Source organism: Mytilus trossulus, chromosome 12, assembly GCF_036588685.1.
Source record: "Mytilus trossulus isolate FHL-02 chromosome 12, PNRI_Mtr1.1.1.hap1, whole genome shotgun sequence".
NCBI lineage: Eukaryota > Metazoa > Mollusca > Bivalvia > Mytilida > Mytilidae > Mytilus > Mytilus trossulus.
In genome coordinates this window covers 8,367,892-8,387,979 of record NC_086384.1, presented here as the reverse complement: position 1 = coordinate 8,387,979, position 20,088 = coordinate 8,367,892, and the positions used below count along the sequence as shown (strand labels likewise).

Here is a 20,088-nt window from a genome sequence, read left to right as displayed (position 1 = left end):
GTACTTCGGTACTGGCTACTGGGCTGGTGATACCCTAGTGTTTTCTTTTTTCTACATATATACCAATATATCAAAATAACACAAAGACTTAAATATTTCTTTATTATCAACCTAAAAATTCTTAAATTCTAATCAATGTGCTTTTCCATTGTTTGTTTAAGAATAATCTTGATAAATTTTAATTTACAGCAACCTTTATAAGAGTGTAAGAATATCAGCAGGTTAAGTACTATGGTTTTAATTTCAGTTACAGAGAATTAGAGGCTATTAGGCTTTTTTATATGTTTTTTTAACTAATTGATATCATGCAATATATAAGAATATGTGTGTGGTCATTGGCCAAGTTTCCATATATATCCATAATAGTTTTTGAAGATGCCCAAAACTGAAACAGTTGGTGATAATTGTGATTTAGTGGCAACAACTCCTGTAAAGGACTTGATTGTCTATTTCATTCACATTTATGATAAACCAGTATACGTAGATCTTGTGTTGCTGATCTTTTTTGCTATTCACAATTTTAGTTTATATATAAAAGTGTTCCAAATATAAGGTTGACTCTTGGTTGATTACTTTTTGATCATCATCACATCTCATTTTATTCATAATTGATAAAGTATTATTTAGGATTTTCTTTTCTTTTTCATTTCCTTTCCTGTGGAGTACCTATCACTAATACATGAATTATAGAGTTGTGTGTTCCTCTTGAATGGATTTTAATTACATATGTTGTTTAATTCACATTTTGTTTAATGATTGAAGTAAAGTGGGGTTGACATTTTTTGTGCCTGTCTCAAATCAGGAGCCTCTGGCCGTTGTTGGTCTTGTATGATTTTTAATTTTACTTTCCTTTGTATATTGTTTATTATTCCTGAACTAGTACACATTTTTGTTTAGGGGCAAGCTGAAGCACGCCTATAGGTGCGATATGTTTTAAATGTATTGAAAACCCATTGGTGACCTTTCGCTGTTTATCACTCTTTTGTCAGGATGTTGTTTTTTTGACACATTCCTCATTTCCATGAAAGGAATCAGAGCTTTGCATGAGGGAGATACATTCCTTAATTTATAATATTTTTTTTTTTGTAACAGCAAATTTTAATAACACAAAAAAATCCGTATTTTCATGCCAGTACTTCGGTACTGGCTACTGGGCTGGTGATACCCTAGTGTTTTCTTTTTTCTACATATATACCAATATATCAAAATAACACAAAGACTTAAATATTTCTTTATTATCAACCTAAAAATTCTTAAATTCTAATCAATGTGCTTTTCCATTGTTTGTTTAAGAATAATCTTGATAAATTTAATTTACAGCAACCTTTATAAGAGTGTAAGAATATCAGCAGGTTAAGTACTATGGTTTTAATTTCAGTTACAGAGAACTAGAGGCTATTAGGCTTTTTTATATGTTTTTTTAACTAATTGATATCATGCAATATATAAGAATATGTGTGTGGTCATTGGCCAAGTTTCCATATATATCCATAATAGTTTTTGAAGATGCCCAAAACTGAAACAGTTGGTGATAATTGTGATTTAGTGGCAACAACTCCTGTAAAGGACTTGATTGTCTATTTCATTCACATTTATGATAAACCAGTATACGTAGATCTTGTGTTGCTGATCTTTTTTGCTATTCACAATTTTAGTTTATATATAAAAGTGTTCCAAATATAAGGTTGACTCTTGGTTGATTACTTTTTGATCATCATCACATCTCATTTTATTCATAATTGATAAAGTATTATTTAGGATTTTCTTTTCTTTTTCATTTCCTTTCCTGTGGAGTACCTATCACTAATACATGAATTATAGAGTTGTGTGTTCCTCTTGAATGGATTTTAATTACATATGTTGTTTAATTCACATTTTGTTTAATGATTGAAGTAAAGTGGGGTTGACATTTTTTGTGCCTGTCTCAAATCAGGAGCCTCTGGCCGTTGTTGGTCTTGTATGATTTTTAATTTTACTTTCCTTTGTATATTGTTTATTATTCCTGAACTAGTACACATTTTTGTTTAGGGGCAAGCTGAAGCACGCCTATAGGTGCGATATGTTTTAAATGTATTGAAAACCCATTGGTGACCTTTCGCTGTTTATCACTCTTTTGTCAGGATGTTGTTTTTGTGACACATTCCTCATTTCCATTTTATTGAGTACTTGAAAACCTGTCACTAGTATGGAGCCTAGTCAATTCGTTTGTTTGTTTATAATCTAAAATGTTTGTAATTCAATTTTCAAAGATTTTGGTAGTTTCTGTTTAATTCATTTACATCATTTACATCATGGGCTAGGGTTATATTGATAGTCTTTGTTGAAGACTGTATCTGTGTATGTTGCCCTTTATAGTATAGATGTCTTTTTTAATTATATTAATTGAGTTTAAGGATTCATTTTGCTGTCTCACTGACAAAACTCAATATTTTCTTTAATCTACTAACATGTTCTACATCACTTTATTATAAGAATATATGACATGTACTACATGTTGTTTGTTGATGTGGTTCATAAATGTTTCTCGGTTTTTTTTATATAATAGATTAAACTGTTGGTCTTCCAGTTTGAATGGTTTTACACCAGTAAGTTTTTGGGGCCCTTTATAGCTTGCTGCTCGGTGTGAGGCTAGGCTCTGTGTAGAAGACAGTACTTTGACCTATAATGGTTTACGTTTACAAATTATGACTGATGGAAAGTTGTCTCATTAGCACTCACAACACATCTTCTTATATCTAATTACTTTCAAACAGCTAGTTTGGTTGACAAATGTAGTCATCAAGAACACAAACAAATTTGAACTAAAATGATGTTACATAAACTTCAAACATTATTATACATGTTATATAGCATACAATAAATTTTCAACTGCTTGATTGTAAATTTTGATAATGATAAATCTTGTTTATTTGTCATTTTTGCCATTTCCAAATAGATCTATCCTGAATCCTCCCTTTCTTGCCAGTGCAATCTCTTCTCTTATTCTAGCTAAGGGATCATAACTTTCTACAGCATCATACATTCCTTTAATCTCAGCTTGAAGTTTGGCTTCTTTTTTAGCCAATTTATCTCTTTTTAGTTTAATAAACAAAAACTTCAACTTTTTACGATATCTTTTCAACCTATGCCTATTGTGCATTCTCTCACGAATTCTCATCAGCCTGTACAGCTTTCTAACTTTTTTCCTTGCTAGCTTTTCTGGTTTCTCAATCCCTGGACATTCTCTGTCAATGTTAAGGTCATTAAAGAACTGCATTGTGGGTAAAATAAAATCTATATCAGCTCTTGCTGCATTTGGACACTCATACATTCCAACTGTATTTCTGATGTCTAAAATTTCCTTGTGTGGTTTTGTTTTGGAAGGGCACTGATAAACTAATGTGTCTGTTGTCAAAGGCAATGTCTGTATCAACGAGATCTCAGGATATTTATTCTGTTGAAAGTTCTGAATTGTTACCCTTTGGATATCAAAATTTTTTGTCACGGCTGTCAGTGAGGGTCTTGCTACTTCAAATGAATTGTGACTGGCTTCCACTGTGGAATAAAATGTAGAAATTCTGTAAATAAATTCATTAATTTGCATATCACGACAAATTATAGAATATTTAGTATCTCATTGTTGTAAAAAACTAAAAACTAAAACCAATTTTGGAAAGACTAATTGAAACTATAATGAAAAAGCACTTTTCTTGAACTTGAATTTGAGATGTCATAATAACAATTATCAGTTTTTTTAGACTTCAAATGTCTTTTTTGTTTAAATGTGTTGTTGGGTTGTTGTTTCTATGACATCTATCATGTCTGTCCAACATCTGTTTCTATTTGTTTCAAGAAATTTAACTTGAATAGATTTCATCTTAATATTGTCTTTAGTATCAGATTAGAATGATATAAGGGAGGGGGCTGAAATCTTAATGTACTACATCAACATGTATATATATATATATATAAACATGTGGTATATAAACTTGAATACATGTACATGTAAGTATGATAGAAACTTCACTATTTTTGAAAACCCTTTGTTGCCATATACATGTAGATCATGTTATTTAAATATCAATATGATTGTCATGATAAAGCTGTTTTTGCTATATCATGAGATATTATAGTAGCTTACAAAAAACAAAAATTTGTCCATAGAACAATGTGCCCTACCCGCACTATCCTTTTCTATGTTCAGTTCAGTTGGGTAAAAACTCTAATTTTGGTATTAAAATTAGAAAGATCATATTATAGGCCCACCATACGGAACATGTGCACTAAGTTTCAGATTAATTGGACTTCAATTTCATTAAAAACTACCTTGACCAAAAACTTTAAGCAAAAACTTTAACCTGAAGCTTAAGGAGTATAGACGAACAGATGGACAAACAGACCCACAGACGAAGGAAAGCACAGCCCTAAAAACATATTTCCTCTAAGTGGAGCATAAAAGCATTGTTTAACAGTACATAAATAAGCGTATACGAAATCAAAATTTCATTAAGAGAAGGCCCCCAGTGATTTCTATGTTTTTAATTTGGTATAAATATAACCTGTATAAATTTGGTATAAATATAACCTGTATAAATTTGTACCATAAAACATGTAAAATAAGACAAAGTACTTTGAAAATCCTTGTACTGGTGTATTGCACCTTTTTAGATTACTCTGGTTGTACCAAAACATATTGATATTCCACCCCCAAGGGTGACTGGGGTATAGAAATATGGTCACTTGGTTTTCTCCCGACCGGCAGTAAAACGCTTGCCGAAGTGGGACGTCCGTTTGGCTGTGCGGGATGTATCAAGTTGGCAGTCACGTCTGGTCAGAAGGGGGACGTTAAATCCGATGCCTCGTGTAAAGAGAATGCCACCCTCTTTGCACGTTTAGAACCCTTGCAACAACTCTTTGAGGGGTCCGTAGGTGGCCTGTTGCAAGGCAAAATTTCTGTCTCTATCCAATATATCCTCATTTTCCAGTGGCAGTCCAAATTTCCCCGACCATCATTCTCTATTATAACAACCTACCTATTGTATTTATTGTTAAAGTGTTCTCGTCCTGAATATGCATGGAATATTTGCCACTGGAGGTAAAGCAACCAACAATCAATCAATCAATATTGATATTCCTGTTAATCTTTGTTGGGTTCCTGTTGCTAAGTCTTTAGTTTTTTATGTGTAATGTAGACATCAGTTTGTACAATTTTCAGTGTTTTTACCATGATTTTATCTTTTTGAATTAACAATTTTGATTTTCCTTTGATATCTTCTGCATCTATTTTCAATGATTTTTTTAAATAGAGTAAAAAAAAAGAAAAAATGAAGACAAGTATTATACCTCCTGCATGTCCTGTACTCATGTATCTAAATGGTAACACTGAAAGTCTCTGACAACTCCTCGTCAACCATGTGGATAGTAAAGCCATTGTCTCTGTGTTATAGTCTACAATAAAATGAAATTTGTTTAATAATGAGACAGAAAATTCACAATACCTTTTAATAACAACATGAACAACAAATGATATTAGAAACTACCAAAATAGCATATTATACATGTTACATGTATAACAAGTTTCAATATCATCATACTAAAACTTGACTATACCTGAACTATATGCATGAAATCAAATCTACTGAAACATTTTTTAGAGCCAATATTTCTGAATTTTATTTTGTCTTCATACAGACATATAAGCTCAATCAGGCTATACAAATTATCTCTCCTAGAACTCTCCTGAAATTTGAAATAAAATATGTGTTTAACATGTTTAAAGTAACATACTTTAATTATACCTGTGTTAAAAAAAGTCTACTTTTATCATTTATTCAGTTTCAGGCACAGGCACTTGTCTCAATTTTTTTTTCTCCTATATACCTTAATATAACACAAGGTACTTAACTAAATTTTGTGAAAAATGACACCCAGTCCCAAATTCCCGTTATTTTTTTATTTCTCGGTTGTCAAACCTACTTAAACTTAATATGCTGTAAATCTTAATTGATTTACAAATGTATCTACACAATGGTACATTTGTATATGCAATAAGTCTACCGCTATAATAACTATATTAGGTGTATGGAAATATATTAGTTGTATGGAAGAATTATTAGCTGTATAGATGTGTGCCTTGTATGGTTCATCTCACCTTGCCTGTCCTTGGTCTCATTTTCATGGTTTAGTGGTCAATTTTTTGTTTTAAATCAAAAGAAATAAAGGATAATTGTGTTGACAAGCATTCTTAAATAATCTTGTTTTTTGTTTTATTTATTCAATTAATGAACTTGATTAAGAACAAAAGCTTTAACTTATACAATCTGACAAGCCGGCCTTACAAGATTAAAAGAAAAGAAAAAATTAACAAATATTTTATTTACTGGTGAAGCATAAAAAAAAGACTAAATAACACCAAGAATGTTACAAATAACTAAAGAAAAAAGGGAGAGCTTTAACCTATAATCAGACAAGGTCACAAGATTAAAAAAAAGGAATTACACACATACATTGTTCATGTACCAATTCAAAACATATTCTTTTATATATAAAACCAAAATCCTTTAAAATGACAACATGTTTTAGCACAAACAAGAGAAATAAAATAAACAAACACCATTATTTTTTTTTATTTACTGATTTCCTTAAAAAAAATAATCTTTTTTTATTATTTGTAATTATCAATTAAATAGATATTAATTAAATTAATAGGAAGATGGTTATAAATATATATTACATTTAAAATTTAGTTTTTATTAATATTTGAACAAATATTAGATTTAGAATAAATTCTTTAAGATACAGCAGGTGGAAAATATAAAACAGATATATTCTTTAATGTTTTATTCTGACAGACAAAATAACAGAAAAGCATAATAAAAATTATATTTTTTCTAAATTCTGCAAGGACAACACAGGTAAATTTACCTGTACAGCTAAATATTATTTAATCAAGACATGAAACCTACCTGTTAAAGGATTTAAAACACCTGGCTGATCACCTTTAATTATCCCAGCAGGTAGTCTGACCATCAGCCAGTGATTTATGACCCCCCAATAAAAGCCCAGCATTTAATGCCAGGCATACAAGATGCTGATGATTTCTCAGACCATGTCACAGTGTGTACTGTATATGACACGACTATAATTGTTGTCGGGATCATTAGTAGCAGGCCTCAGAAGTCGGTCAACGGGATGTTTTTTTGCATTCGTCTCAAACTTTGGCAACACCCAGTCCGCATGTAATTTTATACTGGTTTCTCATTGGTCAATCGTCTGGCTTAAAATAAATGTGGGAAATTTTGGTCTATTAATAACTCTACATAAGTGTCGTTGTGTACACGTGGGTTTCATAACACTCTTATTTGGGTTTGTTTCACATAATCTGTGAAGAATTTACAATGAAGATAATAATTCATAGTCAGAGGGAAGCTGACAGTTTTTATTTTAATAATTTTTTATAATAATTCAATCACTGCGGGGTGGGTGTTGCCAAAGTTTGAGACGAATGCAAACAACTTCCCGTTGACCGACTTCTGAGGCCTGCTAATAAAGATCCTGACAACAATGATAGTCGTGTCATATACCATTGTGTAGATAAATCAATTTAGATTTACGACATATTAAGTTTAAGTAGGTTTGACAACCGAGAAATAAAAAAATAACGAGAAATCGGGACTGGGTGTCATTTTTCAAAAAATTTAGTTAAGTACCTTGTGTTATATTAAGGTATATAGGAAAGAAAATTTTGAGACAAGTGCCTGTGGTTTCAGGCAATACCTCTTCAAAACTTTGAGACAGTAAAATTGAGAAATTCTATATATAGCTATTAATTTTCCAAATATTCAAAAACTTTTGAATTTATTTATCATCAATGTTTAATGTTTACAGTGTGTGTTACAAATAAACTCATTATATATTCCATGGATACCATGATTTAAATTTTGCATTTGCGCCAGACACACTTACCATCTACAAAAGACTCATCTAAAAAAAAACAACAATTAAACAGGCCAAATAAAGTATGGTTGAAAAGCATTGAGGACAAAAAAATTCCTAATATGGGGACGAAGTCCTCAATTACGGTAGAAAAATCAATGAAAAAAAAAAAAAAAAAAAATCTGGGAAAATTTCCCGAATTTTTCATTGTACTAATGAACTCAAAATCGTTAACGTTTTTTTTCAGATCTAGTTCCTGTTCCGGTTTTCCCGCATTTGCGCAGAAATCTGTCTTGTTTGCATGAGACTTTGATTTTTTTTTTTATATTTACCAGTCTAGTAAAACATAAGATAGGATCTCAATACAAATTCAATTTTAATAATTGTTTGGTATGAAAAAAACGTTACGTTTCCTGATGAAAGCGTTTCTTTTGTTTACATCGAATATGACGTCATAACTTAAAGAACGTCACAGCTAATTCCCTAACAACAGAACCAAAATCAGGAACGTTACGTACGGTATTTCGGTTTCTTTTATCAACATGATTGAATTAAGAAAATAATATATACAGACTTCGTCCCCATTCACAGGTTATGCCTGCCTCATATTAGTTTTGCAAAATACACGGCACCACTTTAAATGACAGACCCAAAGAAGTACTTCTTATTCTCTACCTTAACTGCTTATATATTTATTGCTGACAAAGTATTTACTATCTAACAGCAGTAGGGTTTTCAATTTTTATCTTGTTTTTTTGTTTATTTGAGGAAATGTTTTTTGTTGTTATGATTTTTTTTTGAATTATCGTAAACAATCACTAAGTTTTATGATTAATCAGCACTTAAATGCATACAACTTTTTTTTTTTTTTTTTTACAGATTCTTTGTATTTCTGATTGCAGTGACCTTTAAAATAAAAATGTTGTTGCTACATGGGCGCTGACATCTTGGATTTTCAGAACAGTTTAAATTCTTGAATTTGCACCGGCTATGTTTTAGTTGCTATAAAATGCACCCTTACTTTGATATTTTTGACAATTAAAATTTGAAATATGGTCTTAGTTATATTAAATTTAATTAGTGAAGAAATTCATATGTTTTATCAGGATTAATTTACTGGAAAAAAATGACGTTCATTATTTTAGCCCTACCTTGATAAACCGGAAGCATATGGTTTTATTTACATCAAGAAATTCAACATGCGTCCACTAACTGAAGAAGAAACAAAAATATTCTTTGAAAAGCTTTCAAGATAGTAATAAATATTCTAGCAGTAGAACAATTAACAAATATATACAAAAACGAATTCAATCGAGTAAAAGCTGACACATTTATGGCTGCGTATCTGTAAAAGATTGTAAAGACAAAGTGAATTTTGGTCTGTTTCGATGGGTTTCGACGGTTACTTCGAAATTCAGGGACTTATACAAAAAAAATTTAGTGTGAGAGTGCCCTTAAGGTTCATCATAAGGAATTGAAAAATATGGCCGTGTTTACACCTCAAAAATTACTATGAGTACAGACAAACTGGTACATTCAGGAAAGTTTTAAGGCATGGCAGGAACTAGATATATAAAAGTTATATGAAGTCTACGTTTCAGAAAATGAAAAACTTACCTGCATTTTGATGTGCATTTTTTTCCAGTCTGCAGAAGATAGCAAAATAAACAAACACCCGAGTTTCATTTGATACGGTCCACTCAGTTACACAGTTTAAACCTGTTAAATCACCTATTGTTTACAGGTGTCTATTGTCCATCTATTGTCCATTTAAATCAATACTACTCACAACATTGATTATATGAGGGGAGCTTCTCAATCGTTTTCACTACTTAGTTAATTTTTGCACCTTCTGCAGGAACGAAAAAAAATGGATAGCAAAATCTAGAAAAGTTACTAATTTTCTGAAACATAAAATGCATTTAAAATTTACATACCTAGTTCCTGCCATCCCTTAAAACTGTTGCAGGTGTATAGGTTAGTCTGTACTCAGAGTAAAATTTGGGGTTTAAATACGGCCATTTTAGCCAAAAGGTTATGATGAACCTTAATACCTCCCTTCAATGTGTCAGTCCATGCGGGTACAAGTCAAATCGGCACCCATAGAAAAAGTCAATTCGGCATCCAATAATATTTGATATATTGTTATTCACCTGGTGTATTAAAGAAATTATGTGTCAAAAACTTATAATTTGTACAAAAACCCTGTAAAAATTATAATTTGTACAAAGTTACATCTTGTACACAACATATATATTGAACAAATTTAACATGGAATTGACTACATCAAGTGCCCATTTAACATGGTGCTAATTTGACTAGGTGCCGATTTGACTGTACTGGGTGCCAATTTGACCAAGTGCCCATTTAACCAGGTGCCGATTTGACTAGAATTCGTCCCTGCTAACATCAGGTCACAGATATCAGGCGCCTTGCCTTGCTTGTTCCTCGGTAAGAGAGGGATGCACTCTTAAGTGGGTCTCATTGGGGTCTAAGCATGACGGAATTCTAGTCAAATCGGCACCTGGTCAAATCGGCACCGGTTATTGTCAAATCGGCACCTAGTCAGTTTGGCACCTGGTTAAATCGACACCCATGTTAGATAAGTTTAATATAGCTGATACATTGTACATGTTCTGTTTCAGTATTTTGAAAAAAATAAAAATAAAACAAGAAGGGGTAATCCATATACATGATATACATGCATTGACATATTTACATTTTATTGTCTTTTTGGGTGGGTGTGAGGCGTTTCTATCTCGGGTCCACTTTCTACATACAAGGTTATAGGGTGTGCCCCTAGAACAGGCCATCTTTTCAAGCCTGAAAATATGTGAATAGGTCAGGAAAACTATCAGAAATATATATGATAAGGTCAAGGGTTGGGTGACAGAAACACAGCAGCACCCCTATCAATTAAGTATTGATGTGGCCCCAAGGTGTCTGTGTGCATTTTTTGTTCAACGTAATGTGTATTCATAGTACTGGATATTCTTGTGCATGTTTTAACCAGTTGAACATTTTCATGATTTTGCCTGATTGTTGGGTTTAGTGCTGATTGAATTTTCCTGAAAAAAAACCCACCTTAATTAATTGCTTTTTGATTAGTATCATGAAAGGGACTCATGGTTTTCCTTTGTATTGTTCTCATATCTCGTAATCAAACAACAGCTTAGGTATTTAAGGGCTTCATTGTTTTATTAAGTTTTTAAAGAAAAATAGCAATAGCTACCTGTATACATGGTATATAGTTAAAACAACAAAAAATGTTAATTATGTAACTAATAAATTTGAGATAAAAGTTTTTAAAAACAATAAATCTAGGACTTCATTCTTATCAATTAATGTATTTAATTGTTTAATCCTGTCAACGTATAGTTGTTCCACCAAACAAAAGTTCCAATGGAAGTTTTGTTATAAACATTGCCATAATAAATATTCCTGTTGGAACAAATATTCTATTCAGTTAGGAACATATATATACTGTAATATTTATTCCTGTGGAAATAATATTCCAGAATATATTTTTAGGATTGTTTATAATACATATATATCTATATCTTATCAAATATTATTGGGTGCTGATTTGACTAGATGCGGATTACACCAGGTGCCAATTTGACTTTTTCTATGCATGCTATGGGTGCCGATTTGACCAGGTGCTGATTTGACTTGTACCCGCGTGACGCAGGATTGTCGATTTTTTGTAAGCATGACAGGTGAAAGTCAAATTATTGTGGCGTGAAAACGTGAAATGAGGTCTTGCAGGACTCGGGAAATGACAAACAAATGAGAATTGCTTAGGTACATAGTGTAAGTGGGATATGGGAATCTGACAAAACAGTAAGTGGGATCCGGGATCGGAACCCCCCAATGAGACCCTCTTAAGAAGGGGTCTCATTTTGGGGTTCTGATCCCGAATCCTGCTGACTGTTTTGTCAGATTCCTGTATCCCCCTTACACAGTAACAATTAGTCCGAGATTACTCTGATGTCTGACGGCTGTTTTGCCAGACAAGCTGGGGCAGTGGGACGTCAGAGCTCGTCCCATATCAAAAAGTGGATATTTGCCCATCCAAAATAGATGCGCTGCTTCCTCGCTTCTGGAGCCAACTGAGGTCCTTGGAATAATATAAATCGGGCTTCAATCTCTCCATTTTTCATTGATCTGTTTCCTGTGACTGTGTCCCTCTAGACCTAATTTCCTGTTTACACTGAACAATCATTTGACTTTCACATGTCACGCTTACAAAAAATCTGCAATCCTGTGTCACGCATATACCCCAATGAGACCCACCTTAAGTAGCGGCTGGAAGTACTCAACTGTAACCAATGTGTTTCTTCTGATCACTTGGTGCTGTACCAGTACCCTCATACAGGCTGGGGAAACCCTCTAGAACTATAGGACAATTACACCACAAAGGAAACAAGTAGTTTCGACCATGGAGCTAGTGCAGATAATTATGATGTCTTGCAAGGCTTTTTTATTAGCTCACCTGGCCCGAAGGGCCAAGTGAGCTTTTCTCATCACTTGTCGTCCGTCGTCGTTAAATTTTACAAAAATCTTCTCCTCTGAAACTACTGGGCCAAATTAAACCAAACTTGGCCACAATTATCATTGGGGTATCTAGTTTAAAAAATGTGTGGCGTGACTGCCAAACTAACCAAGATGGCCGCCATGGCTAAAAATAGAACATAGGGGTAAAATGCAGTTTTTGGCTTATAACTCAAAAACCAAAGCATTTAGGGCAAATCTGACACAGGGGTAAATTTGTTTATCAGGTCAAGATCTATCTGCCAATAAATTTTCAGATGAATCGGACAACCCATTGTTGGGTTGCTGCCGCTGAATGGGTAAATTTAGGTAAATTTTGCTGTTTTTGGTTATTATCTTGAATATTATTATAGATAGAGATAAACTGTTAACAGCAATAATGTTCAACAAAGTAAGATTTACAAATAAGTCAACATGACCAAATTGGTCAATTGACCCCTTTAGGAGTTATTGCCCTTTAAAGTCAATTTTTAAACCTTTTTTCATAAATTTTATATATCTTTTACAAAAATCTTCTCCTCTGAAACTGCTGGGCCAAATTAATCCAAAGTTGGCCACAATCATCTTTGGGGTATCTTGTTTAAAAAATGTGTGGCGTAACCTGCCAAACCAACCAAGATGGCCGCCATGGCTAAAAATAGAACATAGGGGTAAAACACAGTTTTTGACTTATAACTCAGCAAATCTGACAGGTAAAAATTGTTTGTCAGGTCAAGATCTATCTGCCCTGAAATTGACCCTCTAAGGAGTTATTGTCCTTTATAGTCAATTTAAAAAAAAATTCATGAAATTTATAAATTTTTTCTAACATTTTCTAAAGAAACTACTGGGCCAAGTTCATTATAGATAGTTATAAATGTAAGCAGCAAGAATTTTCAGTAAAGTAAGATGTACAAACACATCACATCACCAAAACACAATTTTGTCATGAATCCATGTGCTTCCTTTGTTTAATATTCACATAGACCAAGGTGAGCGACATAGGCTCTACTAGTTTATTCTGTTCTGGAACGAATTCTTTTCTGGGAAGAATGCATCCCAGAACAAAATTATAAAAGCCTTGCAAGAGGTTATAATTATTTGGACTACACTGTAACGAGATACATTTCGGCCTTTGTTGATTTTGACATTTATCACCTATCTGCTGAAAATTATAGCCATACGGAGTGTTTTAAATTTCTGTGTCATTTCAACATTTGGTTTCTTGTTCCAAGTTGTGGATACATGTACCTATTTTAAACATTTCTTTGTATTTATAGGTTTTTGTACAATTTTCAACATACACATAGACATTTATGCAAATACTGATTTTAAAATACATGTATCATGTAGTTAATACATGTACATATGTGAAACTTTATTTATAACTTTTTTTACTTACAAAGTATTTAATTTTAGTATTGGTGAGAATATAAAGTTACTGTTAGACAGACCAGATGGAACTTACTGCTTCAGACTTCACAAAGATCGAGTTTTCTATGTCAGGTATACAAATAACCTATTGATAAACATGATATACATGTATACATTTTGTACCAACATACTTACATACATTTTCGCTTTAGTCTTTCAGCTGCCTTTTAGTTTTGAAATGAACAGGACATAATGCTTAAAAAAATATTTGGCAATGATGTCATGTATCAGTGCAGCAACATCATACGTTTATGTCTATCATTGTCAATTTATCAATGAAATGCATGTGACTTTATTCATACAGACAAACAACTTTCACCTTTTGTACATGTATACTTAAATAGTTTAAATTATTATTAAAACCAACTATTTATATACTGTGGATTCATTTATTTTCGTGGGTACCAATTTTCGTGGTTTGAGGAAAACTTGCCTATTCGTGGATATTTAATTTCGTGGTTTTGGCAAAGTCTACACTTATTCCTTTACAAAATTTGTGTTTCGTTGAACATTTGAATTCGTGGTTCTCCTGTACCCACGAAATCCATGAAAATTGGTATCCAACGAATATTAAAGAATCCACAGTATATAATTAGCAGATCTTGATAACATCCAAAATAATCTACCTAACTTACCTACAGATTAAGTGAAATTCTGCTGATGGGGAAAATGAAAACTGACTAAAGATCAGTATCCTAGAAAAATTTGATAATTCATATGTAATTGGAAAGTTCGATATCATAACTTTTAATAAATAAACATTATTACCAATGTCATTTCAACTGATTGGGCGGAGCTTATGTTTTAATTTGCCTAAGGACAGACTTTTTGAAGATGTGTGTGATAAGGATGATTTCAGTTATAATTATTAATGAATTCTTTAATCACATATCAGTGTCACCAAAAGCATATACAAAAGAAGTCTAAACTAAGTGTATGATATATAGGGCGAAAAACTGGACACTTCATTGATGAGTTCATCCCATACTCCTGTATATAGATGGATTGGTCTTATATACGCGAACTTCTTAAAAACCCCGCCCAGTCAAGTGGAATAAACCTAGTAATAAAAAGTGCTGAGCGAAAGATGACAAATTAAATATAAAAAAAAATATATTTCTTTCCATTACAGAGAAGAGATAATGAAGTTAGCAGGTAACATAGCCAGGAAGAATTTAATCAGTATGGGAACATGCTTTGGTAAATTTACAGGATCACAGAAATTCAAGCTTCACATCACAGCTCTAGATTTTATTGCACCATATGCTAAGGTAAAATTACTGCTAGTGTGTTATTATTATTAATAGGGTTTTGTGTATGTGTTAACCATCAATTCTAGTTTATTATACAAATGTATGTAAATTAGTATCAAGACACATATATATATATTATTCAACTCTTTTCCTGTTGTTCAATATGTACAATGAATAGATTTATTTGACTTTTACAGTCTACATAGGTTTTCAAGTTGTATGGTAATGATTCAGGTCTGTTAGTTGTAAATTTTTTGAGGCTGGTGGAGTTATCTCCCATGTGAAATCTTTAAAACTGAGTTTGTTTAAATATCCAAAACAAAGTCTGTATTTTTTGTGTGTTCTTTTTTTTTAGTATAAAGTATGGGTTAAGCCAAGTGCAGAACAGCAGTTTGTGTATGGACATAATGTAATGAAATCAGGTCTAGGAAGAATTACAGAAAATACTCCACAGTATCAAGGTGTCATTGTGTACAGCATGAATGATCTCCCCTTGGTAAGTTATCATATACAATATTAAAGTAGTAGATATAAAAAATGAAGAAAAAATACTCAATTATTCCAAGATGATGATTGATCTGTCCTTTGTGTGAAAATCTCATGTAATATATATAATATATATATATATACCAATTTGAGTTCTCAAACTTTCAAAAAACATTGTGCTAAATCAATAGATATTGGTCTCTAACCTACTGATGTGATGTCAAAAAGTGATGAAAAAACCTACATCATGTACATTGGTAGACAAACTGGAAATATGTATTTATTTTTGCTTATCAATGCTGATAGAAACATACTTCACTTTGCAAATAAGGCCTAAATTAAAATATTGTTTGTTTGCCCTTTTTGGACCCTATGTTTTGAAACAGGGTAGGTAGGTAGATAAAATATTTTATTTTTTTCCCCAAAAAAAGTAAATTGGCTCGGTATATTATTTGTCATGGGTAGGCAGGTAGGTAAAATATTTTATTTTTTTCCCCAAAAAAAGAAATTGGCTCGGTATATTATTTGTTATGGGTAGGCAGGTAGGTAAAATATTTTATTTTATATATACAAAATCTGCATAACGTCATTTTTGTCCGTTTTGTTTTTGCAAATAAGTTTTCTGGGACTTAGTTTTGAAAAATAAAAATATCACGCAGAACATGAAGCTAATTCTTATGCACTACTATTTTGTTTTCAAATATCAAAATATAGAGCAGTGCTGCATGTCTTCAACGTTTATATGCCTGGAACTTTGAAGAGTTTGAACTTGCACTTTTATTCTGTACTACGTACCTTGTACGCTTACCTAAAGGTTTTCTGTAAGAGATAACTTTGTACTGGTAAGATATGTATGGGCAGACATACATTACTAGTATAAAGTCCCTAGAGTGTAAAATAAATCGTGTGTGCCTTTGTTTCCAATAAAAATGCTACAAGACTTAAAACTCAATTGTCACGTATTTTACATCACATTTATAAATTATCTGTATCGAAAACTTGGCGATTTTACTGCCAGATATTCTCCACTTTACATGGTTTTGTCACTGTTGGTTCATGTCTAATATATAAATAATATAACGGCATCGTTAACATAATCATCCTGATCTGCAGATCACAAAAGGCCATCCTTATATAGAATACAACCGTCTGTTTACAAATTAGTTTGTACACACATTAATAATTTTGTATCAACCGAACTTTTTTGTAAAATGTACCCTGCTCTTCAAGTATAAAGGTACAGAGTAACGTACATTTGTACTTCATATCATGATTTCTGGAAGCGTTCAACATCGATTTCAAACAAATGCTTAGGTGAAAGCAAACGGACTGGACCTACTACATTAAAGAAAAAAACCGAGGATTCCGGTAAAAAAGTTTTAATAAAATCTTGCTGGTAAATACAAATAAAAGATTTTCAGGCGGAAGGAATTTATAGGATCGGTGGGTAAAGGGCAAACAAACAATATTTTAATTTAAGCCTTAACTATACAGAGAACAAGACCTGTTGTATTTGTTCAATAGGACAAATAAACTGCCAAAAGTTTAAATGGACAGGTAACTATCAGGTGAATCTATAGAAAGGTACAATTGGGTTCGCAATAATTATAGTATAACTAATCGACGTATTTGAATATAAAAAAATAAGACAACGCGTGACCGAACGATGCATGGATTAAACGAGTGCGCAGCATGAGTTTAATCCATAGCTGCGTTCAGACACAAGTTTTCTTATTTTTGATATTCAAATTCGACGATTAGTTATACTTTTTATTACATTGTCAAATTGCTATTTTTTTAATGAAATTAATGTAGAAAATGTAAGGAACTATATGTTTTACCTACGCATGTTTTGTTTCGACGTTATTGACGTCTTGACAACGCCCATTGTTGTATGACGTCAGAGAGTGAAATAACCACGTTTATTTCACATGTGAAATTATCGGTTTTTATCTAACTGGGAAATCAATGTAATTCATTGCAACCAATGTAATAAATGATAATAATAAATATGATTGATCTTATATTCTGTAGTAGATTATTGATAGAGATACATTTGATATTTTTAGGGTTTTGGTGTAGCAGCAAAATCAACACAGGATTGTAGAAGAGCAGATCCCATGGCCATTGTTTCATTTCATCAATCTGACATTGGAGAATATATTAGATCAGAAGATAAATTAGTATAATATTGATCAAAAGTTCTGCTTGTTATTTCTTTTCACAAAAACACAAATATAGTGACAGGCCTTAACTTAGGTGGCAGTGTTTTTTTCTCAATAATTTGGTGTGAAGTTGATGGTAGATCTTTGGTAGTTGGTTTACATTTTATTCACAAAGTGTCTAAAGTTGACTCTAAACTAAGGGTCTGTATGAATTAAGGATGTACACCTCTGAGGAGCCAAAAATTTCTAGAATTAAACTTTTTTTCTTAACCTGATTTTTAGGTTTATGAGACTGTAACTAAACAATTGGTGAAGAAAAAATCATATGGTGGTGTGCTTCTTTTTTTGCTACGGCCCTTTGAAAATGCCCAATTTTGATGATTTTCTCACTTTTCATCGATTTTTACCTATTTTTGGGCTATTATCGTGAAAAAAATCACAGTTCCACAATTAAACTTTTTTTCATACTTTCCATAAAGATGAAGTGGACCAATCTGAATAAATTTAACTTACAAAAACTATAGGTAGGTGTTAATATAAGAAAGTTTTGTCATATTTTGATGCTTTTTTGTGTAAAATTTACCATACTGCCAATTTTGTATTTTTATGATTTTTCTCATTTTAAAGAACAAAATGCATATTAATTCAACTTTTTTGTTATAAATGATTGAAAAAATACATATATAAGAAATTTGAAAAGACCAAAATGAGATGGGATGTATATTATTCTTGTAAAATCATTTTTTGTATCCCTCACCCATTTTCTCAAAATTTTGACTAAACATACTGACTTGAATGGTCGTAAAATTTGAAAACTGGATTATTCAAAAACCGTTCATGGTAAATACACAATTTTTTTCACAGAGTTATGTTTGATTATAATATTTTAAAAATTCATTGATATTTTCCACTTCTATCATATGTTTTGGAAATAATTTAAGAACAAGATTTCAACGAGACTGAACGAGACTAAAAAGTCAGAAGAATACATCCTTAACAGTATGTTCATATAATTATATTACTATTTTGTGAGTTTGATACAAAAATTACAGAAAAACTCCAGATTTGTTCTTGCTATAGATACGTCTTGTTTATGGGAAACTAGGTGTTATGGTGGGTCATTGATATTTGGTATTCAGTTACATTTAGCATTGGTGCCTCTCATTATGTTATGGTCTGTTGCCTTGAAACTTTTGTTTGAGAGTATTTAACATTGGCACATCTCATTTCTTTATGGTATGTTGCCTTTAAATTTTTGTTTTGAGATCAGGTCGGTTTATGATGAATCACAAATGGTAATTCATAGAACTTTTATTGTGACTAACAGGCATGCAGATAATTTTATTTCCTGTCTGACATTGAGTCCTGAATGTTAGACAGTTCCTATCAATTGTCTGCCAGACCTACTTTTGTTTTTGAAAAATAAAAAAATAGTTCCTAGTTGGATTGAGTTACTCCCTAAAACCTTGACCAGCATGACCAGGTAAGATAAGGATATACCATGGGGTGATTTAATGACCAAAACCACATTCAGATAAAATTATCCTGCAACATATAGATATATGAGAATATAAATGTTGTACTGCACTTGTCAATATGATATCTAGTGTTCTAGCCAATAATAAATAGTTGTCATATTGGCATAAGAACAATATAAAGATCAAAAGTTAACACAGTGGCTACCATCATAACTGTTGTTTTTTTTTTACATCAAAACTAATATATGTGTTCACACATTATCTAAAGTGAAAAAAGTGCTCTTTGAAAACTAAAAAAAATAGATATAATAAAATGTGGTACAAGTGCCAATTAGACAACTCTCCATCCGAGTCACAATTTATAAAAGTAAACTACTGTGAAAGTACCTTAATACATGGGTATCAATTTTTCATGGTTTGAGCCATATTAACATGTTCGTGGGTTTTTAAATTCGTGGATTTGAGTTTTCTAAAAAAAAAAAAATTGAAAAATTAAAGCCGTTAGAAACTAAGGTTACAAATAGTCTGAATTGAAGGAAATTGCAAAATAAACATTGACCTGTGTAAATCGTAGTGCTAACACTAATTAACCCATCATAAAGTGATCAACAGATTAAAGACCATCAAAGGTGTTAATCAGGCCATAAACATGTCACCTAAAGAAAACATTAACATAAACAAATGCTATACATCTCAGATTTGGCGTTATTCAATATATTCTCTTGATCATATCAGTAGTCAAACCTATCGATGGGGATGTGTCCATGTCCTGGTTTGGACAATGGTTGTTTTATTTCGTTGGACACTTGAATTCGTGGATTAAGT

General features: G+C 31.9%; 3 protein-coding genes across 4 annotated transcripts in view; 1 reads left to right on the top strand and 2 right to left on the bottom strand.

The window, feature by feature from the left end:
* LOC134693380 (coiled-coil domain-containing protein 115-like) overlaps positions 1-20,088 on the bottom strand; it is a 483,686-nt gene that overhangs the window by 73,432 nt on the left and 390,166 nt on the right. The window lies entirely within an intron of this gene.
* LOC134692911 (uncharacterized) lies at positions 2,793-8,890 on the bottom strand. Its single transcript, XM_063553545.1, has 3 exons — positions 8,821-8,890; positions 5,323-5,427; positions 2,793-3,534 (listed from the first exon to the last, which is right to left on the bottom strand). The coding sequence occupies exons 2-3, from the start codon at positions 5,408-5,410 to the stop codon at positions 2,906-2,908; spliced, it is 717 nt and encodes a 238-aa protein (XP_063409615.1). The 5' UTR covers positions 5,411-5,427; positions 8,821-8,890; the 3' UTR covers positions 2,793-2,905.
* Positions 9,071-17,899, top strand: LOC134693382 (60S ribosome subunit biogenesis protein NIP7 homolog). Its single transcript, XM_063554174.1, has 5 exons — positions 9,071-9,169; positions 13,867-13,953; positions 15,014-15,152; positions 15,490-15,630; positions 17,690-17,899. Exons 1-5 carry the CDS (start codon positions 9,114-9,116, stop codon positions 17,807-17,809), a joined length of 543 nt encoding a protein of 180 aa, XP_063410244.1. The 5' UTR covers positions 9,071-9,113; the 3' UTR covers positions 17,810-17,899.

Bases quoted from the DNA above. Each gene is read 5' to 3' on its own strand.
- LOC134692911 (XM_063553545.1), bottom strand. From the start codon at position 5,410: ATGGCTTTACTATCCACATGGTTGACGAGGAGTTGTCAGAGACTTTCA. The intron at 3,535-5,322 runs GTATAATACTTG...TTTATTCCACAG, and splicing joins GAGTACAGGACATGCAGGAG to TGGAAGCCAGTCACAATTCA.
- LOC134693382 (XM_063554174.1), top strand. From the start codon at position 9,114: ATGCGTCCACTAACTGAAGAAGAAACAAAAATATTCTTTGAAAAGCTT. The intron at 13,954-15,013 runs GTATACAAATAA...TTTCCATTACAG, and splicing joins GATCGAGTTTTCTATGTCAG to AGAAGAGATAATGAAGTTAG. The intron at 15,631-17,689 runs GTAAGTTATCAT...TGATATTTTTAG, and splicing joins GCATGAATGATCTCCCCTTG to GGTTTTGGTGTAGCAGCAAA.